The following is a 19,190-nucleotide window of genomic DNA, read 5'->3' as shown; positions in this document are numbered from 1 at the left end:
TCTAAAACAACTGGGCACCTCCTTGAACCTCGACTCTTTTCCTTTCTACCTCCAGCCGTTTTCCTGCTCCATATGAAAACATAAGTTTGATTTCTTTCTTGATAAGCTATTCTGATCTTTTGCCACAAACTTATTTTTTCTCTGTATTAATGATATTATTATCAGTCCTCCTTTTAAATTCCTTCACTTGTGTCTTCCAAGTTCCTAGGATGTTGTCCTCCTCCTTACTATATAAAAATGATTATGTACACAGTCTCTTATTCTAACTCATTCTTTCCCAGGACTTCAAAATAGAGAAGCTCCTGACAACCATCCTCACATTTTCCCATTACCTTCAAGCTTTAAAGACCCTAAATTGGTATCAATTCAATATTTCCTAATTTATCTTACCTTAGTCAAACCTGGAACATTGGCGTTGGCCCAATTACTGAGGTTTCTCTATACTTCTTTTTGAAATGGTTTGCTGTCCAGTTGCTACTGCATTCTGAAAGTAACACTCCGAACGGAGGGTCAACAGATTGGGGAATTGTGGGCTTGAACTTGCATCCCGCTCCCCTGCGGAGCGGCACGTTGGTCAACTTGTCAGCAGTGACGTGGTAGATAGCTAGAAAATCCACAGCAACTCCTGTCCTGAAAAGATATCTCCACAAGCAAGCCTGAGCAGATTGCCGAGAAGAGGTGAGGTTGCATGTCTATTACAAAGGCTGGAGCATATGATTGGATCTCATTAGCTGTCACAGCATAGGCGATCAATAAAAAACACATCAGCTTTGCAATATGAGAATTCATCTGAACAAGCACCTTGGCTGGTGCTGTCGTTGCTCAGCTGTGATGGAAAAGCTACAGAGGAAATGTTATTTCTACCAGTATTTTCTCCACACAAATGATGTACAACAATTATGTAGACTGCCTGCACACTCTCTGAACTCACTGACCTCTTCCCTGCGATTTAACAGGTCATTAGGAAGTCAAGTAATCTAAATTGATCACCAGCGCAAATCAGACCAATTAAGGAGATCCACTAAGATTAGCTCTGAGGCGAAGATGTTTTATTTGAAATTAAAGGATGAAAAATGAATATGATCAGCTCCACTTGCGAACTATGGAGATAAATTTTGCATAATTCTTACTGTTTACACTGAAAGGATATCAAAGCCGTGACAATGCCATATGCTGACCCCATGGCAAATGAGCCAGCAAAAATCCAAGCAAAGTTCCCAACTGATTTGAAGAAAGCAGCAGCATCAAATGTATCTGGGTTGTCCTTTGGGCTGTATATGGATATGGAGCTGGTGAAAAGAAAAGGAGAAACATTAGCATGGGTCGAACTATCAGGACAGTTTTGAGGGTTCACTTGTGACCAAATCACTAAAAGCTAGCACACAGGTTACAAAGGTAATCAAAATGGAGAATGGAATGTTGGTTTTAATCTTAGTGGGGTTAGAATTCAGAAGTGAGGGAGTGATGCGTCAGCTATTCGGTTGCTATAGAGGACAACATCAGGAGCACTCTGCTCCGTTTTGGATAACGCTCCAGAAAAGCTGTATGGGGCACAATGCAGGTTCACCAGAATGATACCTTGACTCAAAGTTTCTTTAAAAATCATGAGGACGATTTGCATAAATCTTAGCTTCTACTGCCTTGAGCTTAGAAGGTAGATGGGTCCCTAAATCAAAATTTAAAATATCCAATAGGGCAGATACAGAGAAATTATTTCTACTTGTGGGTGAATCCAGAACAAGGCAGCATAATCTTAAAATTAGAGTTAGGTCACATAGCAGTGAAATCAGGATGTACTTTTTATACACAAAAGGTAGTCAACAATCAGAAAATCTCACACCAACAAGTTGTAGATACTGGGTTAATTTAAATTCATGGGTCAAGAGATCTGGGGGAAAGACAGGTCAATAAAGATGAGGCACATCAGCCTAATTGAGTGGCGGTAGAACAGGAGGCTTGAGGGGCTGAATGGCTTACTCCTGTTCCTATACAACAAAGAACAGCTTTTTAGAGCCAGAGTAATTTATGGCACAGAGGGAGACTATTCAACCCAACGAGTCCATGCCAGCATCCTGCAGAGAATTCCAGTCAGTCCCATTTCCCCGCTCAGTACACGTAGCCCTGCAAGTTTATTTTCTTAAAGTGCACATCCAATTTCCTTTTCAAATCACTGATTGTTTCCACATCAAGCACCCTCGTAGGCAGCGAGTTCCAGATCATTACCACTCACTGTGTAAAGAAGTTTTCCCTCACATTCCCCTGGCATCTCTTGCCTTGCATGTCTCTATTCAACTCCCATCAGGCTCCTGTCTGCCCATTGTACTAGCCTATGTCCTGTTTCAGGCAACTTGTATCATCCTCACTGTTTGCCATTCCTCCAAGTATCATTGGCATGTTTTGAAATTTTACTCCAAGTCCCAAGATCCAAGTCATTATATATAGCAAAAATTGCTATGGCCCGATTATTTAGCCTTGGGGAACACCACTGTCTATCACTCTCCAGTCCAAAAAACAACCATCTACCACAACTCACTGCTTTCTGTCCTCAAGCCAATTTTTTATCCAATTGCACACTCACCCTCGTATTCCATCAGCCTCAATTCTATTAATCAGCCTTTTATGTGGCACTTTGTTAAGTGTTTTCTTAAGTCCACACAGACAACATTCACCACATTTCCTTCATCAGCCTTCTTTGTTGCTTCATTAAAAAATTCAATTAGGTTAGTCAAGCACAACCTACCTTTTACAAATCCGTGCTGCCTCCCCTTAATTAACTCAAATCTCTCCAAAGTGCCTGTTGATTTTTTTCCCTGCTTAAGGATTCCAGAACCTGTTCAACCACTGATCTTAGAATAACTGGCCTGTGATTGCTTGGACTGACCTTGCAATCCTTCTTGAATGAGGGTGTCACATTTGCCACTTTCCAATCCTCTGGCACCTCACCCATATCTAGGGAAGCTCGAAAAATTGAGGCAAGCCCCTTCATTACCTCCACCCCCACTTCCTTTAGCAACCTGGAATGCAAGCCATCTGACCAGGTGATTTATCTACCCTAAGCATAACCAGCCTTTCCAGTCCCTCTTTCCTTTCGATTTTCACACTATCCATTGCCTCCACTATCTCTGATTCTACTAAGACTTTGTCAGATTCTTGTTCCTTAGTAAAGGCTAGTACAAAGAACTCTTAAGTATTCTAGCCTTGCTCTGCACCTCTAAGCATATACCTCCCTCTTTGTCCCTAATAGGACCCACTCCACCATTTGCTATTTGCTTACTACTTACAAGCTGATGAAAGATTTTTGGGTTTCCTTTTGTGTTGTTTGCCATTCTATTCTCATACTCTCTCTTTGCCAGTTTTATTTTTCTCTTCACCTCCCCTCTCAACCCATTTTATTTAACCTAGTCTTCGCTTAACAACTTACCTGATACACAAAACACAACCTGCTTTTTTGTTTATCTCCCTCATCATCCAAGGAGCCACACCTTTCACTCCTTTACCTTTCACCCTTGTTGGAATGTACCTAGCCTGTACCTGAAGCATCGCTTCAATGAAGGTCACACATTGATCTGTTACAGTTTTTCCTGTCAGTCTCTGGTTCCATTTTACCCTGGCTAGGTCCCTTCTTTCGCATTGAAATTAGCCCTCTTCCAACTTAGAAGTTCTATATTAGATTGCTCTTCTCCATTATTAATCTAAACCATATGATATGATGGTCATTCTCACCCAAATGTTCCCCCACAGATACTTGGCCCAATTCATTCTCCAGCATCAAATTCAGAAATGCCTCCTTTCTAGAACAAAAACAAGAATACCTGTAAAAACTCAGCAGGTCTGACAGCATCCTGCTAAGAGGGATACAGTTGACGTTTCGAGTCCGTATGTCACTTCAGAACTAAGACATATAGAAATGAGATGAAATATATGCTGGTAGAAGGACAAGAGAGCTCAATAGTGGACCAGTGATAGGTGGAGGCCAAAAGAGACTGCTAAAGATGTCATAGACAAAAGAACAAAAGGGTGTTGATGGTGGTGATATTATCTAAAAGATGTGATAATGGGGACATTAAGGGAAGCAAGCTAGTGGCAGATGGCCCTAGTAGGGGTGGGGTGGGGGGAAGGGATCTAAATGGGCTAAAAGGTGAAGATGAAACAGTAGTTTGAAATAAATTTAAAAATAGGAGGGAAAAGAAAAAAAGTGTAAAAAAAATTATTGGAAAAAGGGGGATTGGTAATGGGGTGGGGATGGAGGAGAGAGCTCATGATCTGAAATTGTTGAACTCAATATTAAGTCTGGAAGGCTGCAAAGTGCCTAGACGGAAGATGAGGTGCTCTTCCTCCAGTTTGCGTTGAGCTTCACTGGAACACAAGCTTTTAGATAATCTTTTAGATAATATCACCACCATCAACACTCCTTTGTCCTTTTGTCTATGACATCTTTGGTAGTCTCTTCTTGGCCTCTGCCTATCACTGACCCTCTATCGAGCTCTCCTGTCTCATCCCCTTCTGCCAGCATATATTCATCTCATTTCTATATGTCTTAGTTCTGATGAAGGGTCATACAAACTTGAAACGTCAGCTGTATCCCTCTCCACAGATGCTGTCAGACCTGCTGAGTTTTTACAGGTATTTTTGTTTTTGCTCTAGATTTCCAGCATCCACAGTATTTTGTTTTCATCTTAATGCCTCCTTTCTAGTTGGGCCGAGAACAAAATGATCAAGAAAGTTCTCTTGAACACAGTTTAGAAATTCCTCTCCCTCCTTAGCTTTTACTCTAATACTAATTATCTCAGTAGATCGAAATAAATTTAAAAATAGGAGGGAAAAGAAAAAAATATAGCCGCACTCTATAGGTATTGCACATTTACGTGGTTTCCATGCAGATTTGTTCCTCTCTCTCTCCATTACTATTTGGAAGTGTGATCTTACCTTTTTGGCATTTCAACGCTAACCAAATGCATTCTGTCCTTGTCCCCTCAAGGAAATCCTCTCTTTCCAAAACTACAATGTCTTCCCTAATCATTACTCTTAACCCACCTCCCATTTTTCCCATCCATATCTTTTCTGAACACTTATGCGCTTGTATGTCAAGTGCATAGTCTTGATACTTTTTCAGCTGCATTTCCATTATTCCCACCACATCATATTCCCAAACTGCTATTTGTGTTTGTAGCTTACCAATTTTTTTCACCATAATTTGTGTGTTTACATACATGCATTGTAATCCTGTCTTTTCATTCCTCTTAGTCTGCTCATATCTAATATGGCACCACTTCCTTCTCTAGTATTGTCCAATGCTTTCACTTTTTGTACCTTATTTTCCTTTGCCACCTCCATGTGCTAGTGCCCACCCCACTGCCAGTTTAGTTTAAACCCTCCTCAACCACACTAGTAAATCTTCCTTCAAGGATATTAGTCCCAGTCCTGTGGAGGTGCACCTGTCTGTTTTGAATAGCTACTTTCTGTCCCAAAACTAGTCCCAGTGCCCCAAGAATCTGAAGCCCCCCTGCTTCAAGCCATGCATTGATTCTCCCTGTCTTCCTATTTCTACTTTGGCTAGCAGATGGCACCGGGAGTAGTCTAAAGATTGCTACCCTCTCCGTCTTTACACTCTTCAACAAACATCAACATAAGAGGTTTCATTGCTAAAGAAATGGGAAACTTTCCCACTTCACATCCACTAGCACTCCCATGTCAGATATGTCATAAAAGAGCCCAATCTTCTGCCCTCATGTTCCTAAGCCACTACTTCAGAAGAACAATCTTCATTCCAAGCCGTCCTTAAAGACTTCCACTGAATAAAATCCCTTTTACTGAAGTCCGGGACAAATACAAAACAAATCTATCATGTTTTTCTCCTTTCAAAGACATATTCCTCATTAAAAATTGCAAATCAGCTCTCAGGTCACTTTCAGAAAGGAGATGGGTAACTTTAGTCTGCATCAAATTACCCAGCATTCATTGAAAGTTCCCTTCTCCTCCCAACATCAGTTGGAGTTTTTCTGAAATTAAGAAAATAGACTTTTAGGACAGTTTACCGAGGAAGGTCACTGCACAAATGGGATCAAGAAACAACTGGACTTATTTCTGGAGAGATTAGGAATTGAGGGGCACTTTGAAAATGCTTTTTTAAAGTGTTGAGCTAGATGATAACAAAATAGGCAGCTTTATCTTATTATTAGAAGCTCTGCCTTCTTATTCTCTTCCCGATCTTCTAGATTTTAGACTAGATTCCCCTCAAAGTTACATATAAATACTGAAACTGCTGTCAGTGAATAATAACTGTAGCTTCTTTGTGCCTTCCTCTTACTGTTGACAATACAGACATGGGACAATTACAGTCCTACATAATTACCATGCAGAATATTACTGCTGTCCTGAAAACATTTACAGACAAATGTCATTCAACTCTACACTGCTGATCCAGCAATGAGATAAATACCAGGACTCCTCATAACTTGCAGCTGCTCAAGATAATTTTTTTTTTACATAGTCAAACATGCTTCCCCATTAAAGCTGCAATCTGTAGACGTTAGTCACAAGCCCTGTAAGACATTTGGTTATTTATGAACCCATATGCCTTTTGGATTTAAGTACTTAGACTCACCAGCATTCCACTCATTAGAAGAGATCATTTTCATCAGTTTTTATATTTTACAAATTGGCTTTACAAGAGGAGGGAGCAATATGTAATATCTTGCGAATCAAGCCTTTAGTAAATGACAGACGAAATAAATCAAACGCTAATCACAGAAGCTGTAGAGGCTCTGGAAATGTCTTTAATCAGAAATTGAAGTCTTGCCTTTAAACTAAGCCATCCTGGTGTGTCGGGCGGGCGGGGTCAGTGGGTAACATGTTTGAGTCCGACATCAGTTTTACACTTTCCCTGCTATTGTGCTCCACTGACATTATTCTTGAACCCTCATTATTCTTGAAAGAGCATTAGGCGAAAACCATGTTTATGGGGCCAACAAGCAGCCCATTTTTCACTTTGCATCAATCATATATCAAGCTAGGCGGAAATAGGAGACCAGCCTCCATCGACACTAATTTCAAACCTGCACTTAACAGACCGGCCAATTATTTTTCAACCTTCAAAGGCTGGGCTGACAATAGTGCACAATGGAAATTAATTTGATTGCAAATCATGAATACAAATCTCAACATTCATTTCATAAGGCTTCACAGTATTTCACATTGGGCTGTGAATAATTTTGACTTTGGGGGATGGTATAAGACAATAAATATATTTGATTTTCATTTGTGTTAAAATAAAGCTTAGTAAGTTTTGACCATCAACCAGAGTCAAGTGGAATATACTCAGGTTGAATAGACAACCAACTAACTCAGTCAATGTAGGCTCAGGTGGAATGTGCTACCACCGAGCTTGGCGAATGGACAATCGTGTAGAATACTGACACCTAATTTAGGGAATGTAAACTTGGGTGAAATAGTCTAATACCTAGTTCACTGAGTGGAGACAAAAGCAGTTTAGTATCCAGTTCAGAAAAGACCAATGTGTAGCTCTGTGAATGCTGAATAGCAATATAGTAAACTGCACTTAAAACAGCAATAGCAGACTAAGTTGGAATAAACCATTGCCTAATGCAGCAAATATGGACTTATTTGGAATATGCTGTACTTGAGCAGGGAGTCTGGATTTCATTGTAACAGACTACTACTCAGTACAGGTACAGGGCCTCCTACCCAGCATCCCAAAAACTGGACGGACCCGAAAACCAGCTACGATTGACGATGGCACCATGTGTAGCAATTTGAAATTGGCACACATATGACTTTGTCAAGCTCCCACTTTATCTGGTGACACCACACAGTTTGAACAAGTGTCTCTCTGTAATTCTAGTCTTTACTGCCTTATCATGTCAAAGAGGCCAGCACGATGTCCTGTGGTTGGCAGGAGGGCCAAGAGGAAACACTTGTCACTGAGTATTAAGCAGAAAGTGGAGTTACTAATTCAAAGAAACAAAAAGGAGAAATTAAATTTAATGCTGGCAGTGACATGTGCAAATTTTTTTTATTCGTTCCTGGGATGGGGGCATAATTGGCTAGGCCAGTATTTATTGCCTATCCCTAATTGGTCTTGAGAACTGAGTGGCTTGCTAGGCCATTTTAGAGGGGATTTATTGCTGTGGGCCTGGAGTCACATGTGAACTAGACCAGATAAGGACAGCAAATTTCCTTCCCCAAGGACATTCGTGAACCAGGTGGGTTTTTTATGACAATGATTTCATGGTCATCATTAGACTTTTAATTCCAGATTTTTTACTGAATTCAACTTTCACCATCTGCCGTGATGGAATTCCAGCTCGGGTCCCCAGGGCATTACCCTGGATCTCAGGATTAGTAGTCCAGTGATAATCCCACCAGGGCCCTCCCAAGTGGGGTGCGGGGCACGAGGCAACTCGCACTGTGTGGGCACCCCCCACCCCCCATAACATTTTTATACAAGTTTCCTTTGAAGGCTGGGCCTCTGAATGCATGTGTGAGAAAGGAGCACCAGCAGCGTCTCAGCTACTGAGCACTCGGTTACAAGCACATACTGCACTGCTGGCTGTGACAACTGTCACATGTAAAACTACACCTTTCTTCCAAGGCTGAACATAGTCGTAGGCTCTCCTTTTGTTAGGGAGAAATCCAGGAGATCTCTATGGGATTCTGTTAGAACACTTGGACTAACACATCCCACACTCCAACTGGAGAAAACTTTTAAAGGCCAAAATTTTCCAGCACCACCACCACCCCCCTCCCCCCACACCAGCAGGATCTACCGATCCCACCGAGGCGAATGGAGATTTCAGTAGCTCACAGGCCCTGCCACAGAGGTGGTGGTGGTGGTGGTGGTGGTGCCTGGAAAATTCCAGCCTAAACGTCAGAGTGAGGACTTTCACTTCAATTTTTGGGGAAAAAAAATTACAAACATTATGCAGTAAATAATTCGACTTAAAAAAAAGACTGTCGACCTTCCAATGTTAAGCAAATGTTGGTTGCAAACACTACTAAAGATAAATAAGAAGCAGAGGGTTTCAATTGCCCGGGACTGAAAAAAAAACATACAGCAAATGAGTGACTTACCCTGCAGGTTGGACACTGGCTTTAAATACGTTTACTAGTTCAGAATAGTTCATCCTGCCTCTCTGTGGTGAATGAGATTAGGAATAAAAGGCACTCTGCCACTGCGGCCGAGGTCAGCGCTGCCATCTTCTCCAAGGGTGAAGGACAGTGCTGAACCCGCGCCTCGCTTCCAGTCACGCAGCCCACTACCTTGGCAGGGATTTATCCCAGTTCATGTGGCACTGATCTGCTTTCTCTTCTACCCTTCTATGAGTTTTGGAGAGGGGATGCCTGCTTCCGTTTATTCGCTTTTATCCAACAGTAAACACCCATTTTGAGCTTAGAGTGCGAGAGACAGTAAATCAGGCTGTATTACATCGGACACCGTGACATTGACGCATGGGGCTCCCCCCAAATTTACCGTACCCTAAGGACGGCTCTGAATGCCACTTCACCACCACCTCCCATCAACAGATAATAGGAAAACACTCCATCAGTCAAAGACTGTCCATGTAGACGAAGTGTTACTAGAGTGGATCAGGCAGTGTTAGAATGAGAAATATCCAGAGCTCTGAAGAAGTCATACAGCCTCAAAACATTAACTCTGTTTCTCAAATGACCCATTTATTCCTACCGTTTTCTGTGCACTAAACAATTCTCAATCCACACCAGTGTATCTCCCCCACAGCACCCCCCCACCCCCCGCCAAAATCCCATGTGCTCTAATTTTGTTTACTAACCTCTCTTATTGGCAGCTTTCTGAAAATCCAAATACACCACAATCACTTGTTGCCCCTTGTCTATTCTAAATGGTACATCCTTAAAAAACTCCAACAAGTTTGACAAACATGATTTCCCTTTCATAAATCCATGTTGACTCTGCTCAATCCTATCACCATTTGCTAAATGTCCAGTTATCACATCCTTCGTTATAGATCCTAGCATCTTCCCTACTCCTGACGTCAGGCAGTTCCCAGTGAAGGTTGGAGATGGGGGGGGGTGTTGAAACGGGCATGTTAGACATGGGCCATGGACGAGCAGCTCACCTAGTGCCTCCTCACCACAAGTAAACTCATGGGTATTCAGCGCAATCACAATTTGATGAAGGAATACAGGGGACGATTGAGGGGTTCTTGGAGGGAGGGAAAGCTGAACATTAAGCACCTCCAGGACGATGAGACGGATTTCCACACTCACACAGGGAGGGCCCAAGTTGGTCTGGCAGTGCAAGTCTCCTCCGATGAGGAGGACATCGAAGGGGATAAGGGCGTTGAGTTGGAGGAAGCCAAGGCTGCGGGAGAAGAAGCCATAGCACGGGCCAGATGAGGCGGGCATGTGCGTAAGGCCCTCAAAGCCACCAGATTCCACAAGGGGGATGACGAGTTGCAGCGAGTATCCTCTTGGACAAGTGCCCTCCATCATGGCTAACATGAACTCCAGTGTTGCTATTCCTCTCATTTCAACCATGCACTTCAATATGAGGATGAATAGTTACACAGCAGGGTCACATTGTCCTGATCCTTTGAAGGATGTAGTTGTCTTGGGAACATGTATCCTTTTTGAGATGAGGTGCTAGCTGGAGTAGGGAGTTCCAGCATCAGATGTCAGAAGGGTTTGTCTCTTCAAGCCTATCTCCAGCATCCCAGTTGCAACCGCAGTCTATAAGAGCCAGGAGCTGTTTCACTATCCTCAGTGGCGTCGTAGCTGTATGCCTTCAATCTGACAAAGCTCCACAAGGAGATCCACCTCCAGCGACAGGACAACGCATTCTGTATAACCTCCATGGTGAAACTGATAGGTGACACTTGGGCCAAGGCAGCCGAGGACATTCCGTGGGTGTGCATTGAATCAGAGTGACTCAATCCTCTGTCACTTTCTTATCCAACACATTAACATCCAGCACTTTCAGTTAGGGATGCTAGCTTGCTTTCATCCTCATCTTAATGTGCATGTGGACCAACTGAAGATGACAATATTCAATCACTTGCAGGCAATGCATTAAAATGCCTCCTCTTTAAGACACACATTGTGTCCTCATGGCCAACCCTGGCTCTTATGAACACCAAAATGCTCAGACACCATGAGGCCAGCAAGGTAACGAGTCACTGCTAATAAAGAGTAGGCTTCAGCTTCAGTACATCCTCGCTCCTATCCCATTGCCCCCCTCAACATTATCTAAAGCTACAATGTGCACTTTTAGAGCATGCTCAAAGGCTCTATTGACCGCAAAAAAAAAATCACCATTTGCAATTAGCATCACTCGCCTTCCTGAGTGTTTTGATGGTGGGATGCACAGCGCTGCATCCCAACATTGTGAAGCAACCCAGACAATTACTGTTTGAGAAACGATCAAGGTTGTACGATCGAGCACCAGGGTAATAATATGGCTGAGAGGGGCAGAATTTCGGCACCTTGAGGCGGCAAGGGCCTCCCACTTATTGGTGAACTTAACAGATGCATGCTCGAAAAGTCAGAAACACGGTTGGCAGATAGCAGCGCACAGCAGCTCAGAGTATGGGTTCATAGCATGAAAACCCTGCCAGATGACAGACAGCACATGGAATTGCATAATTTTTGACCCATCTCCATGCATTAACACATCTCTCTTTGTACATTACACCTTCACCTTTCAAGAATGCAGACGATAAAGGAGAATACCTCTGCCTCAATCATACACAGCCAAGAACAAATATGACATAACCTGTAAAGCATGCAAACGAGATTCTTTCCCCAAGCACATTTAACATTAAGGTCAAGGCATCAAGAATGATCTGAAAAAGGGGCACACACTGTGGTGATATGGAAACACACTGCATAGACAAGATGCCCATGATAGCAACATCTGTGATGTGGAGAGAGGGACCATGGCATCACATCTGATTGACAGCAACACATCTCATCATAAAAAGGAGGCGTACACAAGAGGAGATGTGAAATGGGTACGATTCTATTTACATTTGTGAACATTATCTACATGTTGTGAACACCCATGTCACCCTTCTGCTCCTAATTCTTTAAGCTTTTCTAATCCTACCGCTATATTTGGGTGCTTTCCTGACATTCACAGTGGGGGTGAAGGCAGCCTGCTGACTACTACACCCTGTTGCCTGTGATCCCTTTGGCGGGCGCCCTCTGGAGGGCCAGGGCCTTATGGGTGCCGACCTATTTTGGGGCAGGTGCACCCTCTTTGGCCTGTGGAGCTGGAGCTGCTGGGGTCACAGAAGAGTAACGGATAGTCCTGGAGTCTCTTGGATGTCCAGCTGCTGGTCCTCCTCCCTATGGGTGCATGTGGGCCCGTGGCTGACTCCTTGAGGAGTGAGATCAAGGTGCACCCCCCCGCCCCCCGCCCATGTAGCCACTGATGAATGCCACCAATGGCTACAGCGATGGAGTGCTGCTCCTGCAGCAGTGCAGGCACTATGGCCTGGACCACGGTCTCCATGGCAAACACCATCCTACCAGTGTTGACTTTAGCACATTGGTAATCACCTCAGACTGAAGGTGGATGGACTCCCTCCATCGTCCGTTGCAATCAGAGGAATGCAGTTGACATCCCTTCCTGATGTTCCCATGATTGTTGCTGCAGCTCCACCAACTGATTCAGGACTGAACCTGAAGGGTCGGCTTCCGACCCAGATTCCGCATATTCTTAGCCTCCAACAATCCTCCAAATGCCGGCGACCTTGGATGTCTCCACCTCCGCTTGCTGTGGACCAGATTGTATGTTGTGCTCACCAGTTTGAGACTCCGAGCCTGCTCTAGAACTAGGTCCCACCAAGGTGTGTGTCCCTGTACCGCTAGAGTGGTGTGGGGGAGTGCTGTGACAGGTCATCAATGGTGTTGCCCTCAGGTTCCTCATCTGAGGTGTCATCAGGGTTCGAGCCAAGGGCCTGGCTTGTTGAGGGCCTCGGGTGCTTGGCAGGGGTGCCTAAGAAAGAACTTAAAGATAATTAGTGCATGGCAAGCAACTCAAACAGGACAATGCACTCTCAGTAACGTTGTCTGAGGATGAGCTAGTGCAAGATCCTTACATGGATGTTTGCTGCCAACCTCAGCCACAGGCACAGTCGACGTCCTTGCTGGCCAGCACGATGGCTCTGCTCTCGAAGACAGTGAGGACCTTGAATTCTGGCATTCCAGCCCCCGGTCTGGGACCTCTCCCTGCGATTTCATGTGAGCTTGTCCTGCAAAAAGGCAGATGGAGTGTGTGAGCAGGACACATGCCTGGACAGATAAGGATGCCTGGCACGTGTGGGTGGTGAGTGGAGCCATGGACAGGTTGAGGACGCAAGCTCCGTGGAGATGAGCACAGGAGGAGATGTGAAGGTGTGTGAGAGAGTAAACTGGGATGTCCCTTGAGCTGGCAGTGTGCGAGATCCCTGTGAATGTGTGATGCGCTTGTGAGTGAGAGAGTTGAGTGTGAAGAGATGGCTGATTTACCCTGATGGCACAGATGAGATCATTCATCCTCTTTCTGCACTGGGTGAGTGACCACTTCTGTGCTGCGCTGGGGCACTGACCACCACTGCCACTGCCTCCCAAGCTGCAGTAGTGAGGTTAGTGGACCTCCTCTGGCCATCACGGCGGGGGGGTGGGGGTGTAGAGGCCATCGTGTTGGGTCTCGACTGTGTTCAGCAGGTGTTCCAGAGGGGTGTCAATGAATTTTGGAGCAGCATGCTTCTTCCCTTTGGGAAACATATTTTCCATGGAGCAGTCCTGGGAAGCCGACAAAATGGCGTGAAAACCTGCCATTGTTGTCGGCGGGTAAAACTCCATTTTTCACGCCAACTGCCGCACTTCATGCACTGAGGGGGAAATCCAGCCCTGAGGATTTCAGGCGGTTCACCGAACTACAATTTTTCTTGAATTTCATGCAAGCCAAGCACGTTTCTTGCGCAAAATGAACAAGTAAGAATGCATCAATATGACAACATAAAGCAGACGTGCATGGATTCAATGAGAATGAACTGACAGCTTAGATTTTTTTTTTAAATAAAATCCCTTAGGTTTCTCTGATCCTTTTCTTTAACCTTTTTCTTAAAGTAGGTCAAGTTTTAATTTCCTTGGAACCTGGCTGCCAGTTCTGACTCTTTGATAAGAAACTAGACAGAGCTCACGTGAAACAGAAATCTTGATAGAAATCATAGGCAGACGTCCAATTCTAGGGAAACAGATTGCTGGGAAATGAAGACAGGCAAAAAAAAGACAAATATCCAGGCGCTGAATTTCAATGGATGTGTCGCTTTATAAAGTCAAACATTAGATATGTGGGTTCTTTCCATTTACAGAGGAGGAAAATAAGTTCTCAACAACATTGTGGGATTCAGCTTCTCCGATGATTTCAATGAGACTAAACTAGAAAGAGTGAAATACCTTTAATACAAAAAAAATCATCTGTCTAATGCATAGGCTGTGATAGCAAGGACGCTTGGAGTGAGGTGCATAACATTTGTGTGTCTATCAGATGTTCTGTGCTTCAGCAATTTCTCCATTTGAAAAAATAACGTGGGTTAGAAACAATTTCTCCTCATGTAACAATAAGCAACAATGGAAAGTGCCTGACAGGAGCAGGGGTTATTTTATTCTCCTTTAAAATTACTCACTCAACAGCAATTTGTAGTAGCAGCCCCACAACAGGTTTTGAATTTGTTTTATTTACTGCAGTTAAAAGACTTGCCTCCTGAGGATGCCTTGCACCAAATGTGACCCAAATTTGATTTTCAATTCTCAGGCAATCAACGAAGGAATATTTTGGGTGGTTTAGCTTCAGAAAGCATTGATGCAATGGAAGGAATTGAGAGAAGAGCAACAAGGATGACTGCAGGATGTAACAGCTGAAGTTAAGAAGAGATTCACAGAAAGGAAATTGTGAAACAAACATCGCAAGTGGACATGAGGCAGCTGTTTAAAATGCTGAACAACATAGTTAACGTACTAGCTATGTACTAGCAGCCCATTTAAATCAGACTGTCAACATAGAACTCGAGGTTGTGAGTATAAAATTAAAAAGCCTCAAGCAAAAATTCAAGGTAGGGCATTTTTTTCAACAATTAGATATGTGAAAATGACTCCCAGCAGATAGTTCATACTGTGTTTATTAACATGTGCCAACATTAGCTAAATATTTGCTTAGTGCAGCTAATTTCAGAAACTCTAATAGACAATTCTACTAACAGTTTTGTCATGCTCTCCTAATCATGTGTGTGCATGTCTCCACATAAACCATCCACCCCCACTCCTACATAACTCTTTTTATATCTGATTGCCAATAGCAGTCAATGATATGGATGCAGCCAATGTCTCTCTTTAGAAAATCAATTTCTATCAGGCAACACTTCAGTATTTTTTAAGCTTATAATCTGTAGACCATACTGAATCACATACATCGCCCTTGAACTGTCCCTGATTATTTTGCATTTTGTTGTGAATTATCGGTGTTGTGCATTCCTACCCTTCAGGGGCTATCTCAGACTGATTCAAGAGCTAGGTAGTTCGAGTTACAGAATAACAGCTAGCACTAATGCAACACTTTTAACAAAGAAAAAAGTCTCAAAGCACTGCACAGGAGTATCATCAGGCAAAAATTGACACCTAGCCAAAGAAGGTATCAGGGGTGGGTGGCGAGGTAAAAGCTTGGTCAAAGGGGTAAGTTTTAAGGAGGGTCTTAAAAGAATGAGACAGAAGAGAAGAGATTTAGGGAAGAAATTCCAGCACCTAGACAGCTGAAGACATGGCCAGCAATGGTGAGGCAAAAGGAATGAGAGATGCATGAAAGGCTGAGTTTCAAGGAATGCAGAGTTCTTCAAGCATTGTAGAGCTGGGGAAGTTTTCAGATGTAGGAAGGGGTAAAATTATGAAGGGATCTGAATACCAGGATAAGAATTTTAAATTGCAGGTCTGAGAGCCAATGTTGGTCAGTAAGCACATGACTGATGGGTGAGCGGGACTTGGTGCGGATTAGGGTAAACAACGTTAAGACAAAATATTTCTCTAATCATGTTTCATACTGTTCTGTTTATTTGTAGAAATATATTGTGCGTGTTCCTGTCCTGTCCAAAATTGCTGACAATGCAAACCATCAGACACACTTCACTTGCCCTGATCTAGGAGTTACATAAAGGTACTTTTCCATTAATAGAGCAGCCAATGATCTCTCAATCATTACACTTCATAGTGTAAAAAGCTACAGCGCTCATATTGGTGGAGTTGTTGAGCCAGGGTAAGATGGGCCTATGAGTTGGCAACTGGGATATGCTTTAGCTATTTCAATAAAAGGAGCCAATCTTAAGCATTTGCCTATTAAAACATAACAACTTCACCTCATTCGATTAAAATGCAGAGAAGTTTCAGAACACTCACATTTGTGCATTGGTTAATAAAGTAAAAACACATCCCAGATGCCCTTATGTTCACCACCATAATTAGAAGTTTGGATGGCTTCCATGGCAATTCTTTGTTACAATAAAACAGGCTTCAGAATTTGTTTCCACTGCAACAGCCAGTACACTGTTGCTGATCAAGTTAGCCTGTACCAGTGTTCTACCATAATAGAGGAGTTGGGATATTCATTGTAAGTCAGTGCTCCACATGTTGAAATAAAAGTGCTGAAACCTCAGTAAACACTCAAGAGCAATTGTCATTTCTTAGTGTTTCTTTGGAGGGAGCCATGGTGAGCTGACAGACTGATTAGCTAATGTTGGGTATTAACTAGGAGATCCCAGATAACAGCAAAAACTTGATTACAATGTGTTCCTGCCTGGCAATATCAAACAAACACATATATTTTAACACTGTCAGCTGTTTCCATTTCTAGAAGTTACATAGAACAAATCTAAATGTTGAGGGCATGTTTGAAAGACACAATAACTGTTGGAAGATCATTTCACTCGAAGCACCCTGGTTGAATCTGGAATGAGGGAACAGAGGGGCATTAAAGAAAGAAGTTTTAGGAACTCCAGCAGAATAAAACTTCAGAATTAAAATGAAGAATAATGGCGTAGTGGTGATGTCACTGAACTAATAAACCAGAGGCCCAGGCTAATGCCCTAAGGACATGGGTTCAAATCCCACTACAGCAGTTGTTGGAATTTAATTAATCTGGAATATAAAGTTAGTCTCAGCAATGGTAACCATGAAATTATCATTGATTGTTGTAAAAATCCATTTGGTTCACTAAAGTCCTTTAAAGGAGGAAATCTGCCATCTGTACCTGGTCTGACCTACATGTAACTCCAGACCCACAGAAATGTGGTTGACTCTTAACTACCTCTGAAATGGCCTGGCAGGCCACTCATTTCAAGGGCAATTAGGGATGGGCAATAAATGCTGACCTTGCCAGCCAGCGATGCCCACCTCCCATGAAGGAATATAAAAAAATGCTGGCAATGCATTACATATTTTATTCATGTACTTTCCATGCTGGTCATGTGGAGTTACTGACCCATGAAATTCATACCCATCAGTTGTAAATGTCCAGTAACCATCCTTCTGAGAAAGAGGAGGCCCTAGCTAGGCAGAGTCTTTTTGGGCTAAAGGTGGTTCCCAAAATAGCACTTGATAATGGCAAATCAGAACCAAGATAACCTTCTTTATTAGACTTAGTAAATTCAATATCTGAGCCATGTTAGATCTGCAACACTCCAGGTTACTGTTGATAACTGACCTGGAGTCTGGCTCATTAACATGATTTGAAAAAGTAGATTCATCATTGAGGGCTGGATTCTTTCCATTTAACTGTAGATTCTGATAGCCACTGTCTCAAGGACGCAGTAGTCTGAACTGGACTAGAAGCTGGGAGCTTTTCAATGCTGTGCATTGGCATTCTATGCAGCTTTGGCTGACTGAACTTCAACAGTATTCCTGCATATTAACAGGGGACCCTAAGCCTTGCCTCTGCCAACCTGAAACAAAGCTCCCTGGGTTTAAGCAAGTTGTATGCGTCTCTGTATACTCCCCATGAAGGAAACAGAACCCCCACTTAGGTGAATTTCTCAGCAGCTTTGTTCAGAAACTCATACTTGGTTGTGTGTTTCTTCAATTGACAAGACTGACCAAACAGAAAAGGGTCACCTCTACCATTAGAATGCAGCCAAAAGACATGACTCTAGGAGAATCATTTAGAATGGGAAACAAACCTTTTTGGGTGGAGGAGTTGCCAAGATAATTAACAACGTTATGAACAATCTGTCTAATTAATGGGCGACAACTTATTTGAAATTTTGTCCTCTAAATGGGCCTAATCACACCGCCCCAGCAAACCCTTATTTGGGCTCAGTTCAGCTCCTGGTCATTTTCTTTGTAAAATGAATCAATCAAATCAGTCTTAAAAAAAGACCTCTACCTTCAAGAAAAAAAACTTTTGGCATATGCTTCCCCCTGTTTATTTATAAAAGTACTAATTATACCAAAATGTATTGATGTGTTACCTTCAAATGACATCAATATGATAAGCATGGTGCAAGTTTCCTCTACCACTTGTACATCCCAAACCAAAAGATAGCTTCTCCAAATATGTGTGTATTTGGGAACTAACCCAACACAAGAGTCCCGTTGAAAACCGATTCCATTTAAATAAATATGATCAGATTCATCTTTTTACTACAGAGCATTCTCATGAGCATCTGATGCAGATTTTATTTTTAAATAAAATGCAGCGTTGACAGTCTAGATTTGGCTCAAATGTGCCAGGAATCAATTAATGATCAAAATTGGAACAAAACGAACTCATCATTCTGCTCACTTCATTTTCTCACATCTCTCAACTTTTCACCACATCCTTCAACTTATCATCAATCACAACATATTCGATAAACACCTAAATGTCAAACAGGCAGCGATGAAGTAATCTGAGAAACTCGAGAGTCACCAATGTTCAGCGAAAATGAGCACTTACTACTTTGAGGATGACTGGGTGATCTTCAGGGATTATAGTGTACTCCACTGCTCTAGAGGCCCTTGGCCTTACCTCTTGTGAGCTTCAAGATTGGTTCGATGAAAACAATGAGTTAATTTAGAAACTACTGGAGGAGGCACATCATCCACAAGACTGTGCAATGCAAGCTCAGGGAGATGCAAGACACTTAGCTGAATCACAAACCAGACAAACTTCAGTCATATACAGA

General features: G+C 42.8%; 1 protein-coding gene across 2 annotated transcripts in view; it reads right to left on the bottom strand.

The window, feature by feature from the left end:
• LOC121268984 (sodium/hydrogen exchanger 9-like) overlaps positions 1 to 19,190 on the bottom strand; it is a 368,207-nt gene that overhangs the window by 233,160 nt on the left and 115,857 nt on the right. For both annotated transcript variants that reach the window (XM_041173300.1, XM_041173310.1), the window contains exon 7: positions 1,151 to 1,289. In XM_041173300.1, the coding sequence (XP_041029234.1) occupies positions 1,151 to 1,289 (139 nt within the window). The remainder of the gene's footprint in view (positions 1 to 1,150; positions 1,290 to 19,190) is intronic.

The sequence above is a fragment of the Carcharodon carcharias genome, chromosome 2, assembly GCF_017639515.1.
Source record: "Carcharodon carcharias isolate sCarCar2 chromosome 2, sCarCar2.pri, whole genome shotgun sequence".
Classification (NCBI taxonomy): domain Eukaryota; kingdom Metazoa; phylum Chordata; class Chondrichthyes; order Lamniformes; family Lamnidae; genus Carcharodon; species Carcharodon carcharias.
This window is presented reverse-complemented; position numbering and strand designations above follow the sequence as displayed.